The sequence below is a fragment of the Rana temporaria genome, chromosome 1, assembly GCF_905171775.1.
Source record: "Rana temporaria chromosome 1, aRanTem1.1, whole genome shotgun sequence".
Classification (NCBI taxonomy): domain Eukaryota; kingdom Metazoa; phylum Chordata; class Amphibia; order Anura; family Ranidae; genus Rana; species Rana temporaria.
The window spans coordinates 407,053,653-407,072,735 of NC_053489.1; the positions used below are offsets into that span (position 1 = coordinate 407,053,653).

A 19,083-nucleotide genomic window follows, 5' to 3' on the forward strand; every position below is an offset into this window, starting at 1 on the left:
TGTCCACTGGCCACGTCACCTGCCACGTCAACTGGCCACGTCACCTGCCACAAGTTGTGGATTGTCCACTGGCCACGTCACCTGGCCACGTCACCTGCCATGTCACCTGGCCACGTCACCTGGCCACGTCACCTGCCACAAGTTGTGGATTGTCCACTGGCCACATCACCTGGCCACGTCACCTGGCCACGTCACCTGCCACGTCACCTGCCACAAGTTGTGGATTGTCCACTGGCCACGTCACCTGGCCACGTCACCTGCCATGTCACCTGGCCACATCACCTGCCACGTCACCTGGCCACGTCACCTGCCACAAGTTGTGGATTGTCCACTGGCCACGCCACCTGCCACGTCAACTGGCCACGTCACCTGCCAAGTTGTGGATTGTCCACTGGCCACGCCACTTGCCACGTCACCTGGCCACGCCACCTGCCACAAGTTGTGGATTGTCCACTGGCCACGCCACCTGCCACGTCACCTGCCATGTCACCTGGCCACGTCACCTGCCACAAGTTGTGGATTGTCCACTTGCCACGTCACCTGCCACAAGTTGTGGATTGTCCACTGGCCACGCCACCTGCCACGTCACCTGGCCACGTCACCTGCCACAAGTTGTGGATTGTCCACTTTCCATGTCACCTGCCCACGTCACCTGCCACGTCACCTGGCCACATCACCTGCCACGTCACCTGGCCACGTCACCTGCCACAAGTTGTGGATTGTCCACTGGCCACGTCACCTGCCACATCAACTGGCCATGTCACCTGCCAAGTTGTGAATTGTCCACTTGCCACGTCACCTGGCCACGCCACCTGCCACAAGTTGTGGATTGTCCACTGGCCACGGCACCTGGCCACGTCACCTGCCACATCACCTGGCCACGTCACCTACAACAAGTTGTGGATTGTCCACTTGCCACGTCACCTGCCTCAAGTTGTGTATTGTCCACTTGCCACGTCATCTGCCATGTCACCTGGCCACCCCACCTGCCACAAGTTGTGGATTGTCCACTGGCCACGTCACCAAGCCACATCACCTGCCATGTCACCTGGCCACGTTACCTGCCACAAGTTGTGGATTGTCCACTTGCCATGTCACCTGGCTACGTCACCTGCCACGTCACCTGGCCACGTCACCTACCACAAGTTGTGGATTGTACACTTGTCACGTCACCTGGCCATGTTACCTGCCACAAGTTGTGGATTGTCCACTGGCCACGTGACCTGGCCACATCACCTGCCACATCACCTGGCCACGTCACCTACAACAAGTTGTGGGTTGTCCACTTGCCATGTCACCTGACCATGTCACCTGCCACAAGTTGTGGATTGTCCACTGGCCACGTCACCTGCCACAAGTTGTGGATTGTCCACAATGCAATGCAAGCAATTACATTTTTATGTTTTTTTTATGTTTTTTCATCATTTGCCATCATTTTTGAGATTTCTAATGTAAAAAAATAGGTCACCTTTAAAAACGCCTATAAACGAAATCGCGGCAAAACGCCGGTACCGCGATTTGCGTCTAAAACGCAAAAGCTGAAAGCTTCTGAACCCAAAATTTTGGGTTTGGAAAAACGGCCCTAAACCCAACTGCTTTGAAACGCCAAAAAACGTGATTGTGTGCATGGACACATAGGATAACATTAAATGTGTTCAGGGGCAGTTGAAAAAAATGCCCAAATGCCTCTGAACTCGAGTTTAGCAGCGTCTCGTGTGCATGGGGCCTGAGCGCATGTGCTATAGACAGCTTTCAACAGTTTTTTTTTTAGCCTGGGTTCACACTAGGGTTGCCCCGATACCGATACTAGTATCGGTATAGGGACCGATACTGAGCATTTGCGCAAGTACTTGTACTCACGCAAATGCTCCTGATGCTTCACCCGATACTTTTTTTGTGATTGACGAGCGGGCTGAGAGGGGGCGGAGAGCGGGCTGAGAGGGGGCGGAGAGCGGGCTGAGAGGAAGCTGAGAGCGGGCTGAGAGGAAGCTGAGAGCGGACTGAGAGGAAGCTGAGAGCGGACTGAGAGGAAGCTGAGAGCGGGCTGAGAGGAAGCTGAGAGCGGACTGAGAGGAAGCTGAGAGCGGGCTGAGAGGGGCGGAGAGTGGGCGGAGAGCGGGCTGAGAGGGGGTGGAGAGCAGGACTGTCAATGTGTGAATAATGTCACTAATGGGGAAGAGAGAGGGGAGGAGAGCTGCTGCCGCTGCCGCCGTCTAGTTGATCAGTGTGCGGGTAACATAACAGCTTTCATTTCAATAGCTGTGTGCTCCCCGCCGCTGAAATGAAAGCTGTTATGTTCCCTACGGGCTGATCAACCAGACGGCGGCGGCGGTGGCTTTCTCTTTGCCTACACAGGTATGCCCCTGGGGACCTACACATGGCTGCATTTGGGGACACATGGCTGCATTTGGGGATACATGGCGGCATTTGTGGACACAATTGGGGACACATGGCTGCGTTTGGGGACACAAGGCTGCATTTGGGGACACATAGACACATTTAAAAAAAAAGTATTGGTAATCGGTATTGGCGAGTACATGAAAAAAAGTATCGGTACTCGCTCCTAAAAAAGTGGTATCGGGACAACCCTTTGACACACCATTGTGAATTGGATGTGGGTTCTCCGCATCCAATTCGCAATAACAGGAAATTTTGACTCTCTCTATGGAGCCAGTTCACATATCTCCGCAGCGGGTCTGGTGTGTTTTGCACAAAAATGCTGTGCGGCTTTTGGTCTGTTTCAGGTCCGAATCCAGCCCAAAATTCAGGCTGAAATTAGACCTGAAACGGGATGCACCTGACCCCTGCTGTGAGACAATGCGGCGATGGTGCGAACCCAGCATTAGCCCTGGTTCACACTGGTGCGATTTGACATCAGCGACAATTGCCGGCAATGGCACCGATATATAAAAAATACGTTTCTGTACTAATTTTTGCGATTTCCTGCACAGATGTCTCTGTAATCTTGGCCGAAATGGGGAGTGAAATCTTGCGAGTTCAGCTGAACTTCATTCCCGCAGCCCAGTGTGAACCTGGGCTCAAGCATCATTTTCCTTCCAGGTGTTCTGGTGCTCAGCAGGGTTTTTACAGACACCTGGAGTTGATTTACTAAAACCAGAGAGTGCAAAATCTGGTGCAGCTCTTCGCAGAAACCAATCAACTTCCAGGTTTTATTATCAAAGCTTAATAAAACAAGCTGAAGTTAGGAGCTAATTGGCTACCATGCACAGCTGCACCAGATTATGAGCGCTCCAGTTTCAGTAAATCAACCCACCTGTGTGCATAAGGCCTAAAACCAGACAGTGAATAAAATAAATGTTATAAATAGTATCATTTGTTTCCTTCAAGGACAACTATACTTTTAGCACACATGAGTGTGGCCCACCTGGTAACATACCTACTTTCTTCCCTGTTCCAGGGATCTTCACTGTAAGGCCCCTTTCACACGGTCGGACTGTTCAGGTCCGCCTTTCAGTTTTGTCGGCGGACCTGAACGACCTGAATGTCCGCTGACATCCGACCTGATCCGATCGGCCAAAATCAGACGGATGGTGATACCTCCCCATCCGTCCATGGCGGATCGGATCGGGAGAGATCTGATGAAAACGGACATGCTGTCCGTTTTCATCAGATCTCTCCATAGGAGACAGCAGCGCTGCACAAGCCCCTCCCCGCTGAGTGAGCAGAGAGGGACTTGTCATCCGCCGGCTCAGCGGAGATCAGCAGGTAGATCTCCCGCTGAGCTGTCGGACTCCGTAGCGCCTAAAGCCTCATACACACGATCAGATTATCCGACGGGAATTGTGTGATGGCAGGCTGTTGTCAGAAAATCCGACCGTTTGTATGCTCCATCGGACAATTGTTGGATTTTCCGCCAACAAATATGGGATCGCATGCTTTAAAATTGTCTGTTGATGGATTATCCAATCATGTGTACATAAGTCCATCAGACAAAACTCCAAAGTACAAACACACATGCTAAGAAGCAATGCTCACCATAACACAACATTAGCAGAAGTTGCCCAAAGGGTGGCGCTAAAGAGCTGAAAAAACACGTTGTTTCATGTTTGTTGGCTGACAATTCTTTGCCATTTTTAATGCAATACAAGTTCACGGCCAACACCCTTCGGACAAAAGTCCTATGCTTTGTCCGCGGAAAATACAATTGTGTGTGCGAGGCTTAAGACCATGCCAGGTGCGGGTGCTGCACTGCCTATACTTCGAGAATGTACTCTTAGGGCCAGATTCTCAGTGGAGATACGACGGCGTATCTCCAGATACGCCGTCGTATCTCTGCGTTGTGCCGTCGTATCTATGCGCCTGATTCTTAGAATCAGTTACGCATAGATATCTGTTAGATCCGACAGGCGTAAGTCTCTTACGCCGTCGGATCGTAACTGCATATTTACGCTGGCCGCTAGGGGCGTGTACGCTGATTTCCGCGTCGAAATATGTAAATCAGCTAGATACGCAAATTCACGAACGTACGCCCGGCCGACGCAGTAAAGTTACGCCGTTTACGTTAGGCTTTTCCCGGCGTATAGTTACCCCTGCTATATGGTGGCGTAAGTGCGGCGTACTAATGTTAAGTATGGCCGTCGTTCCCGCAACGAAATTTGAAAATTTTACGTAGTTTGCGTAACTCGTCCGTGAATGGGGCTGGACGTAATTTACGTTCACGTCAAAACCAATACATCCTTGCGGCGTATTAGGAGCAATGCACACTGGGGGATTTTCACGGACGGCGCATGCGCCGTTCGTGAAAATTTACATAAAACACGCCCCCCTGTTCCAAATTTGAATTAGGCGGGCTTACGCCGGCCGATTTACACTACGCCGCTGCAACTTACGGAGCAAGTGCTTTGAGAATACAGCACTTGCCCGTCTAAGTTGCGGAGGCGTAACGTAAATCGGATACGTTACGCCGCTGCAAAGATACGCCACTGGACGAGAATCTGGCCCAGAGTGCGCATTCGTGCCATGGCTCTGTTTGCTGGACAGGTGAGGAAGGAACGTAGGTAACAAGGTGGGCTGTACTTAAGGGGCGAAAGGAATTTTAAAAGACAACTTGTACTAAGGTACAGATGTTTGTTGGCCTCGTTTACACTAGCACCACAGGGGGGTTGTACAGAAGTCAATCTACTGATCGACTTCTGTATAAACCCCCCTGTCGGATTTTTCCCTCTCGATCAGCTCCACCAGCTATAGCCTGCAGCACTGTTTCGAGTTTTCTGACAGCGGGGAAGCCTCCCTGCTGTCAAAATACAATAACTCAGTGGGAAGGATTCCCCCATCCACACTGAGTATGTGGATGGAGGGATCAAGTCAGTTTTTTTTTTCCATTTAACTTGCTGGTTGATGAAAAAAAAACGGTATCCTCTGGGCTGCCTAAGTGTAGACACAGAGGGACAGGAAGTGTGTTTTTTTGCAAGATTACCAAGTTAAAATAAAGGGAAGCAGCCTAAAAGAAGTAAATGAAACCACCATAAGGACTGATAAACAATAGAATACACTTTATTCTTATGTCCCTTTTTTTGGTATTTTTAGAGTAGCATAGGCAGCAAAGTCAGCTTACTACAGAAAGTTGGGAGCAAAGTGGATTTCGGGCAGATATTTTATTTTTATTTTTTTATATTATTATTTTGTAAAGCGATAAAACATGAAAAATGTGCATGTAATGCAGACATACTGTATACTTCATATGCTTTTTCTTTATTTGCCCAAATGTTAGGCCTCGTACACACGACCAGTTTCCTCGGCAGAATTCAGCTTCCGACCGAGTTTCTGGCTGAATTCTGCCGAGAAACCCGGCCGTGTGTACACTTTCGGCCGAGGAAGCCGACGAGGAGCTCGACGAGGAAATAGAGAACATGTTCTCTATTTCCTCGTTGTTCTATGGGAGAAGGCGGCCCGCCGAGCTCCTCGGCGGCTTCATCCCTGAACTCGACGAGGAACTCGACGTGTTTGGCACGTCGAGTTCCTCGGCCGTGTGTACGGGGCCTATCACATCAGTTTAAAATAAACTACACAGGGAATCTAGTGTTAAACAAAAAAAATTCCATAGATACTAAAAAAGTAACTATATACAGAATAATAACTATATAACAAACTCAGCCATGTCTTTCCTTACTTGCAATTCAACGTGGACACATTTTAGAATTTTAATATTTCATTATCCCCATGGGCGTCCGCTCCATAGGGCAAGGGGGGTCGTTTGCCCCCCCCCCCCCCCCGGAATCGCCAGGGAGAGCCAGGAGCAGGCCCAAACTGGCCCTGGGGCTGATTTAAGCGGTGACTGCATCGCTCCCCTCCCCTCTAGTTGTCCCTTATTTACAGTGCCTGTCCCTCTTCTGGAATCAAATCCATTTGTCCCTCATTCCAAAAGGTTCCTCTTTTAGACCTGAAATAAATATACTGTTAATATAGTGTAGTATTTCAGTCAAGGGAAAGGGGTGCTGTGTAATGTAAAGGAGGCCAGTGATGCAGGGTGCTGTGTAATGTAAAGGGGGCCAGTGAAGCAGGGTGCTGTGTAATGTAAAGGGGTCCAGTGATTCAGGGTGCTGTGTAATGTAAAGGGGGCCAGTGCAGCAGGGTGATGTGTAATGTAAAGGGGTCCAGTGATTCAGGGTGCTGTGTAATGTAAAGGGGTCCAGTGATGCAGTGTGCTGTGTAATGTAAAGGGGGCCAGTGATGCAGAGTGCTGTGTAATGTAAAGGGGGACAATAATGCAGGGTTCTGTGTAATGTAAAGGGGGACAGTAATGCAGGGTGCTGTGTAATGTAAAGGGGGCCAGTGATGCAGGGTGCTGTGTAATGTAAAGGGGGCCAGTGATGCAGGGGGCTGTGTAATGTAAAGGGGGACAGTAATGCAGGGTGCTGTGTAATGTAAAGGGGTCCAGTGATGCAGTGTGCTGTGTAATGTAAAGGGGGCCAGTGATGCAGGGTGCTGTGTAATGTAAAGGGGGACAATAATGCAGGGTTCTGTGTAATGTAAAGGGGGACAGTAATGCAGGGTGCTGTGTAATGTAAAGGGGTCCAGTGATGCAGTGTGCTGTGTAATGTAAAGGGGGCCAGTGATGCAGGGTGCTGTGTAATGTAAAGGGGGCCAGTGATGCAGGGTGCTGTGTAATGTAAAGGGGGCCAGTGATGCAGGGTGCTGTGTAATGTAAAGGGGGCCAGTGATGCAGGGGGTTGTGTAATGTAAAGGGGGACAGTAATGCAGGGTGCTGTGTAATGTAAAGGGGTCCAGTGATGCAGTGTGCTGTGTAATGTAAAGGGGGCCAGTGATGCAGGGTGATGTGTAATGTAAAGGGGGCCAGTGATGCAGGGTGCTGTGTAATGTAAAGGGGGCCAGTGATGCAGGGTGATGTGTAATGTAAAGGGGGCCAGTGATGCAGGGTGCTGTGTAATGTAAAGGGGGCCAGTGATGCAGGGTGCTGTGTAATGTAAAGGGGGCCAGTGATGCAGGGTGATGTGTAATGTAAAGGGGTCCAGTGATGCAGGGTGCTGTGTAATGTAAAGGGGGCCAGTGATGCAGTGTGCTGTGTAATGTAAAGGGAGACAGTGATACAGGGTGCTGTGTAATGTAAAGGGGGCCAGTGATGCAGGGTGCTGTGTAGTGTAAAGGGGTCCAGAGCTATGGGGTGCTGTGTAATGTAAAGGGGTCCAGAGGTGCAGTTGTGGAGAGGGGGTACACAGTAGTGACAAAGAGATATTGAAAGATGCAGGGGGCACAGTGGGGTGTTTTTACATTTTAATGAAGGGGGGGGGCACTTTTAACCCCTGCTAGCGGTCGAAGAAAGGGTAAAATGCGGCTGTATCGCCGCTGCCGAAGCGCCCCCCTCTGAAAAAATTTCAACAGACGCCCATGATTATCCCCTTGGGAAATTTACTTCAAGCAGCTGAATATTTGTCACAGGAGGGCAGGTAAAAGTATGCGCAACTACCACCTCACCTAGCTTTGTAAGGCCTGGTTCATTAGTGTGATGGGTTTTGAATGCAATTATGCAGTGCAGATGCTGTGCGATATTTGTGTATGTGCTTTGAGATTCTCATATAATTTTACAGCTGTGCGTTTTCAGATGCGATTTTTGTGGCGTGGAAACCACTACTACAACTACTACTATCCTGGAAAGAATGAGAATAGTTTAGAAAAAAAAGGCAACAAAATCACATCCAAAAAAAATGTTTGTGCATTTTTGATACGTTTCCATTCAAATCTATGGGCCACAAAATTGTACTGCATCACACCCAAATAGCACAGGACCCTTGTCCAAACTTGCATCGCAGTTGCGCTGCATTGAAGTGAATGGCCACCATTAAACACAATGTTTTTTCTATTGTAATGCGATTCTGTGAGACTAAAGTTGCATCAGAAATCGCATTAGTGTAAACTAGGCCTAACTGCACTTTACTTGCAGCTGAAAAGCAGCACGCAAACCACAAAAACAGTGAATATTAAGGCACTTGCATTGCTTAAACTAGCATACTTGTTTGAATAGTAGCAATATTTTAATATCTGAAATATTTAATTATAGCATTAAAAGTTTGACTTTGGGGAAAAAAAACATTTACAGCCGCTTTACTTTGAATTACATATCTGCATACGTGCTCACATTAATGTCTATACATGTATAAATGTGGTATGTCCATTGTGTCCTCTAGTAGTGGACACACATAATAGAACGAAGTGTTATTTAATGCAGTGCTGACAGAAAGGAATTTGTTGCTGTGCACTGACCTGCAGTAAACTGCTGTAACTGAGACTGTCAGCCAATCACTGAGGTCAATGCTATATCTATAAAACCACACTTAGTTTGTGCTGGGTCTGGTGACATTTACAATAAAGTATTATTACCACATTCAGTTTTAATGTGGTTCATATATGAGCTTGGTTACATACAGTGTATGGAGATCTCTTGGTAAAAAAAATATGTGAATGCAGTATTGGAAATGGTGGGGTTCTGAGCAGTGATCAGTGTAAAAAAAGGCTTTGCTTATGCGGTGACCAGATTTTGTAAAAATAAATCCGGGAATTTTTTTTTACTGGCAAATTGTAAACTATTTTATAAGCAAATTTTCCTCAAATGATATATGCAGTGTATGTGTTTATGGAATGATTGTATTGTATGATATATACGTTTTTTCTCACATTTCGTCCATGAAATAAAAAAAGATACTTCTTACTTATTTTTTAATAAGTGCAGACTTCAGGCGTGCGCTACTTACAGAGTGTAAAGTTCAGCACTGTGTTACATAAAGAATGCAGGGCTAAGGAGCATGCTACATAAAGAATGCAGGGCTAAGGAGCGCGCTACATAAAGAATGCAGGGCTAAGGAGCGTGCTACATAAAGAATGCAGGGCTAAGGAGCATGCTACATAAAGAATGCAGGGCTAAGGAGTGCGCTACATAAAGAATGCAGGGCTAAGGAGTGCGCTACATAAAGAATGCAGGGCTAAGGAGCGTGCTACATAAAGAATGCAGGGCTAAGGAGCGCGCTACATAAAGAATGCAGGGCTAAGGAGCGTGCTACATAAAGAATGCAGGGCTAAGGAGCATGCTACATAAAGAATGCAGGGCTAAGGAGCATGCTACATAAAGAATGCAGGGCTAAGGAGCATGCTACATAAAGAATGCAGGGCTAAGGAGCATGCTACATAAAGAATGCAGGGCTAAGGAGCGTGCTACATAAAGAATGCAGGGCTAAGGAGCATGCTACATAAAGAATGCAGGGCTAAGGAGCATGCTACATAAAGAATGCAGGGCTAAGGAGCATGCTACATAAAGAATGCAGGGCTAAGGAGCATGCTACATAAAGAATGCAGGGCTAAGGAGCATGCTACATAAAGAATGCAGGGCTAAGGAGCGTGCTACATAAAGAATGCAGGGCTAAGGAGCATGCTACATAAAGAATGCAGGGCTAAGGAGCGTGCTACACAAAGAAGGCAGGGCTAAGGAGCATGCTACATAAAGAATGCAGGGCTAAGGAGCGTGCTACATAAAGAATAAAGGACTAAGTAGTGCTCAGGAGCATGCTACATAAAGAATGCAGGACTAAGGAGCACACTACATAAAGAATGCAGGGCTAAGGAGCGCACTACATAAAGAATGCAGGGCTAAAGAGCGCACTACATAAAGAATGCAGGGCTAAGGAGCGCACTACATAAAGAATGCAGGGCTAAGGAGCGCACTACATAAAGAATGCAGGGCTAAAGAGCGCACTACATAAAGAATGCAGGGCTAAGGAGCGCACTACATAAAGAATGCAGGGCTAAGGAGCGCACTACATAAAGAATAGTTTTTTATTTTTTGAAGCACGCTATTAGAGCCAGAGGCTCTAATAGGTTTCAAAAAAGGGTGGGCTCGGGGCACACACAGTTGTGTGACAATAGTGAATGAATATTCGCTATTGTCACACTGATCCTCCTCGGCCAAACAGGAAGCTGGTCTTGAGACCCGTCACCAACTGGTCAACTGGCTGCAAGGACAGGCCATCCTATTGGACGCCTGGGAGGAGATGCACGGTGGATAACCGACCGACTGCCTGGAGGGGGGGGGGGGTGGGTGCTTGTTTGCCACCCTCTTGAAAAAAAAAAAAAAAACTGCCGCCACTGACACCTGCCAGGGTTTATTGCTGTCTGTGTCCCTGTTTGGGAGATTCCCTCCCTCTGTTTGTTCTGTTTACCATTTTCATCAAAAGTAAAAGACAATCTAAAATGTTTTGGTTGACAGCAGAACATTAATAGAAGGGGAGTCTTCCAATGGGGACACTAGTTCTGGTGACACTGTGATTCCCTCACTATGGAGGGATTTCCTCTCCCTTCCTGCTTTGGCTATGGGACAGGAAAAGAAGGGAGATCTTCTCAAAGGGCTCAATGGGATAGAGGTGGCAAGAAAACTGACTAGGCTATAGCCCTCCCTTATGCTATCCAAAATGAAAAAACAGCCTTTAGCTCCATTTTAATGCTGCTCTAAATGTCTTAAAGTGGCTGTAAACCCTGTACAACCACTTTTCCCTACAGGTAAGCCTTACCTTATCATAAGACTTACCTGTAGGTACTGGAAATATCTCTTAAACCTGTACGATTTAGGAGATATTCGCCATATACGCCGGCGCCGAAATCAGCAAAGCATACTAGCCCATTATGATTTTACTATGAAGGGAACAAAGAGGAAGTAAAACCCATCAGGATTTACTTTCTCTTTAATAAATCATAACATTTTTTTAATGCAAAAAGTGTAAGGACCTGATTCTGACTTGGTATCAGCTTTTTGTACAGCAGAACATATTCAGGGGAAGGGAGAAGCAGCACAAAGGGCCGATCAGGTGTGCTGAAGTGCAAGCAGTATGCTGATAACAGGAGAATATTGAGAGATACTTGAACATTAAAAACAAAATTGACCCACACCATTATAGTTTACTTTAAAGTGGTTGTAAACCCTTACATATACCCAGTGAAGTGACTGGCCTCAGGTGATACACAGAGATTAAACAAATCCTCCTACATACTGTAAGTTGTATCTGTTTATCTGAAGTCATCTCTTCTCTGCATCCCTTTAACCACTTGCCACCAAATCACGTACCTGTGCGTGATTTGACTTCAAGTGGACGTATCGGAGTGATGCCTGGCATCATCCCGGTACTGTTAGTGCCGACAGTCGGCTCTCATGTAACACCAACCGGAGCAGCTAAGGAGCCGCTCAGTTATTACATGCAGTGGGAGGGAATGTCCCCCCCCCCCCCACTACCGCTCACCCAGGCTCTCCCGACAAACCGGGAGATCCCAGCGACCAGCTGGCACATCTGCCGGCTGGCTGGAGACCCAAAGAAAGTCGGGATTGGCTTTTATCGGGTCTCGGATGTAGTAACATGGAAGCGATGTAATGACATCCCTTCCAGTTTACTAAAGTCTTGAAGGTGCCAGTTTTACAAGGAAAATTAAGTATTCAAAAATGTTGATCTTGGCGTTTTTATTGCTTTCAAATGCAAAGGAGGGATTTGGTGTCTTATAGACCCCAGATCCCTCCATAAACAGTGCCTGTCACGTGCCTATTGCTGTCACAGGGATGTCACAGGGATGTTTACATTCCTTGTGACAGAAATAAATAAAAAATGTAAAACAACAGTGTAAAAAAAAATTATATATATATATATATATATATATATATATATATATACACAGTATAAATGAATAATAAAAAAAAAAACGTGCTCCCCCCGTGCTAGCGCGCAAAGGCGAACGTATGCGTCGGTCCCAAACGTCCCACACATGTGAGGTGTCACCATGAACGCAGATCACGGGTAGTGCTGAATTTTAAAGCTTGCCTGAGAATTCTAAAATAAGGGGGTGGAGAGCTGAAGTTAAACTCTGCAGAGTTCACTCAGTAGACTCCTGAGAAGGGACCTTTCCATGGAATGTAGAACACTGGGAGGTACAGATGCATGGTGGGTATATCATAGCTTACTAGTGAGAAAATATAATAATGCTGGTCATAGGCCTAACATCCAGGCCACACAACCAGCAGGACTGGAGAACCAGGGAATGTGCCCCCAGGCACCTAGACCTTTGCTTTCCATCACAGTTAAAAGTGTAACGTTCACTGTGCTTTTAGTTCAGTAAAGCATTCTAGGCTTTTCTCACTTTTCATACATCTGTTAACCTTTTTTTTGTTGATTGTACAATTTTCTGTTGCAACATTTAACAGACAAGAGTTGTATTTTCTTCAGTTGAAGGGTACTTTGGGCCAGATTCACCAAAGAGATACGACGGCGTTTCTCCTGATACGCCGTTGTATCTCTGTTTCTATCTATGCGACTGATTCATAGAATCAGTTACGCATTGATAGCCAGAAGATCCGACAGGTGTAATTGTTTTACACTGTCGGATCTTAGGATGCAATACCGCGGCCGCCGATGGGGGGAGTTTGCGTCGTAAACCAGCGTCGGGTATACAAATTAGCAGTTACGGCGGATCCCCGACAGATTTTCGCGTTCGCTACGTCGCTGCCAGTCTAGTTTCCCGTCGCAAAGTTAGTCGTCGTTTTAGGTGCCCTAACTTTAGTCAGCAAGCGTATTGCTGTCTAAAGTATGGCCGTCGTTCCCGCGTCGAAATTTAAAAATCAACGTCGTTTGCGTAAGCCGTCCGGGAATACGGAATTACGCTGCGCGCGTCGCCGTTCGAAAAAATGACGTCACCGCGCGATATGCACAACGGGAGTTCGGAAAGCATGCGCGGTAGGTCCGGCGCGGGAGCGCGCCTAATTTAAATAGCTCACGCCCATTTAAATTGGCCCGCCTTGCGCCGGAGGCGTAGGTTTTCATCGCAAGTGCTTGGTGAATCAGGCACTTGCGATGAAAAATTGCGGCGGTGTAACGTATCTACGATACGTTACGCCGCCGCTCTTCTATGTGAATCTGGCCCTTTGTTTTTTTACCCAGACAAGTCAGCTAAAAGTACTTCCTCACATGCAAAAAATGTTGCCGTTTGAGGAAGTTCGGCAAGAACACAACTGTCTGAGCAGATGTAGAGCTATGATGCCAAGTGTTTAGCAAACACAGAGTAGCATTATGACCCCCCTTAAAAGAGCATATTTTATTTATTTTTCAGTGATTATATTCCATTTTTTTTTTTTCCTACAGTCTTTTTTTTTTTCTCAAACTTTGATATTTTGTCTTCTTTTTACAGTGAGGTACACGATACATTATACTGATAGCGACATACTTACCTTGAATACAAAGTAATTCAAATAGGGTGCAATGGGTTATATTATGTATCAGAAGACACTTTGTTATCTGATCACGCAAATTCACATTAAAAATAAGCAAACACAATTTTTTTTTTTTTAAAACAAGAAGCAGCAATATGAGGGATGTTTTTCTAATACGAAGCACTATACATAAATACATATATACTCGAGGGGGTATTCAAAAAGTTTCCATACTTTTTCATATTTAATAGAGTTTTAAAAAAAGAGCAGAAACTTTATGAAGAACCCTTGTGTGTATACATATATAAATAAATATACACACACACACATACATGCACATATAAATCAAATAAATATACTGTGCATACAAAATGTTGGACAGAGTTAAACACTTTTTTTCTTTTTAAACGACTCTAGTGTTAGGCTAATATAACTTTGCTCTATAATGCACAGTACAGGGAAACTCACGCTCTGTGGTGCTGGGCTTCCTGTTCTGCTCTTCTTTGATAAGGACGGGGTTTTCATCAGCTCCCGCTTCTTCCTTGAAAACATCCTGAGTATATATCTTTTCTGGTCTTTTTTTTACTTATGGTACCACCGCCTCTATGCACCTTATAGGATTTGAGGTTTCGCTCACCCCTGCTACCCCACCTGGGGGGGTAGATTCTTAGGGGTACTCAGAAAGGTGGTGCTGTATGCCCAGTACTACTACTGTCAGATGCCATGTGATGTCGAGATGTTTCCTCATTGGACGATCGCTCTCCCAAAACTGACAGACAGGAAGAGGTAAAGGGCGTTAACCCTTTAAGTGCTGAGGCCACAGCAGCATCCTGTCCCCTCCCAAAGCTTTGTGTGCATGTCATGTGTCAGTGTGTAAAGACTTTATGTATGTGTATTTGAGGGGAACAATAGCGGAAGTTATAGGGAGAGGCTGTATAAAGTAAAATAAGTTATACAGATGAAATACACACAACATAAAAGTAGCAAACAAAGCATGAAGCTTTTCGGTGGCTAAGGAGGTAGGCATATGAAAAATAATCTTAGTTTACAGAAGCAGTCGTTTTGTGTAAAGTTGTAAAAATAGTTTTAGTAATGATGGAAAGTAAAAATACAGTCATATCAAAAAACTAAAATAATATATATATATACAGGGCTTGACAAATTTGCTTGGAATCTAGGAGCCAGCTAAAAAAGTTAGGAGCCAGGAACGCGCCCCGTCCCGCAAGCTTGCGCGCAGAAGCGAACGCATACGTGAGTAGCGCCCACATATGAAAGCGGTGTTCAAACCACACATGTGAGGTATCGCCGCGATTGGTAGAGTGAGAGCAATAATTCTAGACCTCCTCTGTAACTCAAAACATGCAACCTGTAGAATTTTTTAAACAATCCCTATGGAGATTTTAAAGGGTAAAAGTTTGTCGCCATTCCAAGAGCGGACGCAATTTTAAAGTGTGACATGTTGGGTATCAATTTACTCGGCAAAACATTATCTTTCACAATCTAAAAAAAAATTGGGCTAACTTTACTGGTGTCTTATTTTTTAATTAAAAAAAGTGTATTTCTTCCCAAAAAAGTGCGCTTGTAAGACCGCTGCGCAAATATGGTGTGACAGAAAGTATTGCAACGACCGCCATTTTATTCTCTAGGGTGTTTGAATAAAAAATATATATAATGTTTGGGGATTGGATTGGTTCTAATTAGAGGGAAGGAGATGGCAGTGAAAACAGACAGGGGAAGCTCCTTTAGCATTGCTGGTTGTCTTGTCATACCAACGGCCACCACAAGATGGCGCCAGATCACAGAAGGAAGCATAGGCCTGCAAAAGGCCGCAAAGCCGTGGCCTCAATTACCGGCCGGGCGCAGCCCGACGCGATTGTGCGGCGGCGGGGGAGGTGGGGGCGCACGGAGAAACAGGATACCCCAGCTATGCCGTCCCAGGCGCCAGGTCGCAAATTTTAGTCGCAATTGCACCCCGTCGAACCGTGTGTGTGTGTGTGTGTGTGTGTGTGTGTGTGTGTGTGTGTGTGTGTGTGTGTGTGTGTGTGTGTGTGTGTGTGTGTGTGTGTGTGTGTGTGTGTGTGTGTGTATATATATATATATATATATATATATATATATATATATATATATATATATATATATATATATATACACACACATATATACAGTCATGCTCAAAAGCTTTCATACCCTGGCAGAAATTGTGAAATTTTGGCATTAATATTGAAAATATGACTAATCATGCCAAGAAAATGTCTTTTATTTAAGGATAGCAATCACATTATCACATAGTTTTTTGGATCCTTTTTAAATCATATTGATAACAGAAATCACCCAAATGGCCCTGATAAAAAAGTTTACATACCCTGGAATGTTTGGCCTTGATACAGACACAGAAGGTGGCACACCAGAAAAAAATTGCAAATAAAAAAAATTATTTGCGCATATAAATACGACACTAATCATATTGTGATTGAATGTTATTTTAAAACTACCTTTCCTTTTCAATCTGCAGTCAATGTAATTTTCTGAGAATACATTGCAATATGCCTACCTGGAGCTGTTTGGTACACAGAGTGTGTACTGACCACTCCCCAGAAACATAATTTCCTGCTTGTGTGATTGGCTCGCCAATTTTCCCAGAAGTCTGCCTAAGATACGGGCTTTGTTCCCTGCCAGCGTTTTGCCGCACGGGGGCAGAGCCCGTCGGTAAATTCAAAAAGTACATAACACATTAGAGTACACTGTAATCTTACAGATTACATTACTGTATGAAATAATTTCCCCTGCCTTTTGTCCCTTGTGCTTTGTCCAGTGCCCTGCATGCAGTTTTATATTATATATACTGTTCTTTCTGCCTGGAAATTGAGGTTGTCCATGGCAACCAAAAAGTGTCCTTTATGTCAAAAGTGGTTTTAGAGCCGCTAGAAAACAGCAATAATAAATTAGAACACTTGCAGAATTGAGTGATAGTGGATCGTGGGGAAATACATTTTATTATTAATAGATTATTATTTTTTATAATTATTTATAGTTATTTATTTTATTATACAGTCCTGATCAAAAGTTTAAGACCACTTGTTGCATGTTGAAGCTCTACTTGGAACCTTGTTAAGATCCAACAATGTAAAATATGATTTTTTGCCATTTTTCAAGTGGTCTTAAACTTTTGATCAGGACTGTATTATAATTTATGTTTCAAATGTTACCCGGAAAGTCTACTAGAATCTTGTTTGGACAGATTTAGGTGTGTTATTACTAAGAATTACGGGCCAGATTCACATACCCGCGGCGCAGCGTAACGTAAACCGTTTACATTACACCGCCGCAAGTTTTCAGTCTAAGTGCCCGATCCACAAAGCACTTACCTGGAAATTTGCGGCGGTGTATCGTAAACGCGTCCGGCGCAAGGCGGTCCAATTCAAATGGGGCGGGTACCATTTAAATTAGGCGCGCTTCCGCGCCGGACGTACTGCGCATGCTCCCGTCGCAAATTTCCCGACGTGCTTTGCGCGAAATTACGACGCGCCAACGTTTTGAGAATCGCGACGTCAACAAAGCACTTACGCCGGGAAAAAGGAAATTTTAAAAAAAAATTCAAAAGCGACGCGGGAAAGACGGGCATACTTTAACATGGTGGAGTACTTTTCCACCATATTAAAGGTGCCCTATCTTTGCGACGGAAATCTAACACTTGCGACGACGTAACGACGGGAAAAATCTTTGTGGATCGCCGTAACTCCTAATTTGCATACTCGACGCTGGTTTACGACGCAAACTCCCCCCAGCGGCGGCCGCGGTATTGCATCCTAAGATCCGACAGTGTAAGTCCATTACACCTGTCGGATCTTCTGGCTATCTATGCGTAACTGATTCTATGAATCAGTCGCATAGATACTCTGAGAGATACGACGGAGTATCTGAGATACTCAGTCGTATCTCCTTTGTGAATCTGGTCCTATAGGCCTAATATATAAAACGCCAAACTTCTATGCGAAACAATGTACGGCTTTGAGATTCAAAAATATGACATAATCATACCGCCAGGGAGGCTACAGGTTAATTTCCCACATTTGTGGCTTTTTAAATCACAATTAGTGTCTGTGTATAAATAGTCAATGAGTATGTTAGCTCTCACATGGATGCACTAAAAAAGCTTAGACACTGAGCCATGAGGAGGTAGAAAAGAACAGTCAAAAGACCTGCATAACAAGGTAATGAAACTTTACAAAGATGGAAAAGGATATAAAAACATGTCCAAAGCCTTGAATTTGCCAGTCAGTACCGTTTAATCACTTATTAACCACTTAAGGACCAAGCCTTTTTCTGAGATTTGGTGTTCACAAGTTTAAATTTTTTTTGCTAGAAAAATACTCAGAATCCCTAAACATTATATATATTTTTTTCGAACACCCTAGAGAATAAAATGGCGGTCGTTGCAATTCTTTTTGTCACACCATTTTTGCGCAGCAGTCTTACAAGTGCACTTTTTTGGAAAAAAATCACTTTTTTTAATTAAAAAATAAGACAATAGTACCAGTTAGCCTAATTTTTCATATTATGAAAGATAATGTTAAGCTGAGTAATTTGATACCCAACATGTCACGCTTCAAAGTTGTGCCCACTCGTGGAATGGCAACAAACTTTTACCCTTAAAAATCTCCATAGGCGACGTTTAAAAAATTCTACAGGTTACATATTTTGAGTTACAGAGAAGGTCTAGGGCTATAATTATTGCTCTCACTATAATGATCATGGCGATACCTCACATGTGTGGTATGAACACTGTTTTCATTTGTGGGCGCTGCTCACGTGCGTTGCCTTCTGCCCGCGAGCTCGTCAGGATGGGGGCACTTTAAAAAAAAAATGTAAACATCCCTTGTAATAGAAAAAAGCATGAGCCTAGGTTCACACTGCTGCGAATTCAAAATCGCGGTAAAATGCGCGATTTTACCGCGATTTCGCGGCCGCGATTTTGCCGCGATTTGCCGCGATTTCGGCCGCAATTTAATGTAAATCGCGGCCCGAAATCGCAAAAAGTAGTACAGGAACTACTTTTTGAAATCGCAGATGCGGTGTCGCACTGATTAGGACAGTGCCATTGCTGACAATTGCCGCCGATTTGAGATGCGATTTGACATGTCAAATCGCATCTCAAATCGTTCCAAATCGTACCCAGTGTGAACCAGGGCTGACAGATCCCCTTAAATATGAGATATGGGGTCAAAAAGACCTCAGATCTCATATTTAGACTAAAATGCAATAAAAAAAAGTCCCTTTAAGAGCATTGGACGGTAGTGACGTTTTGACATCGCTTCCTCCCTGCCATGACATGGAGACAGGTGGGGGCCATCTTCCCCTCACTCGTCTCCATG

The 19,083-nt window shown here is 45.1% G+C and overlaps 1 protein-coding gene across 2 annotated transcripts in view; it reads right to left on the bottom strand.

Annotated features, from left to right (window-relative positions):
• ARHGAP45 (Rho GTPase activating protein 45) overlaps window positions 1–14,464 on the bottom strand; it is a 160,934-nt gene extending 146,470 nt beyond the window's left edge. For both annotated transcript variants that reach the window (XM_040323967.1, XM_040323958.1), the window contains exon 1: window positions 14,177–14,464. In XM_040323967.1, coding sequence (XP_040179901.1) covers window positions 14,177–14,260 — 84 coding nt within the window. In that variant the 5' untranslated portion in view covers window positions 14,261–14,464. The remainder of the gene's footprint in view (window positions 1–14,176) is intronic.
• Between the last annotated feature and the right edge of the window lie 4,619 nt (window positions 14,465–19,083).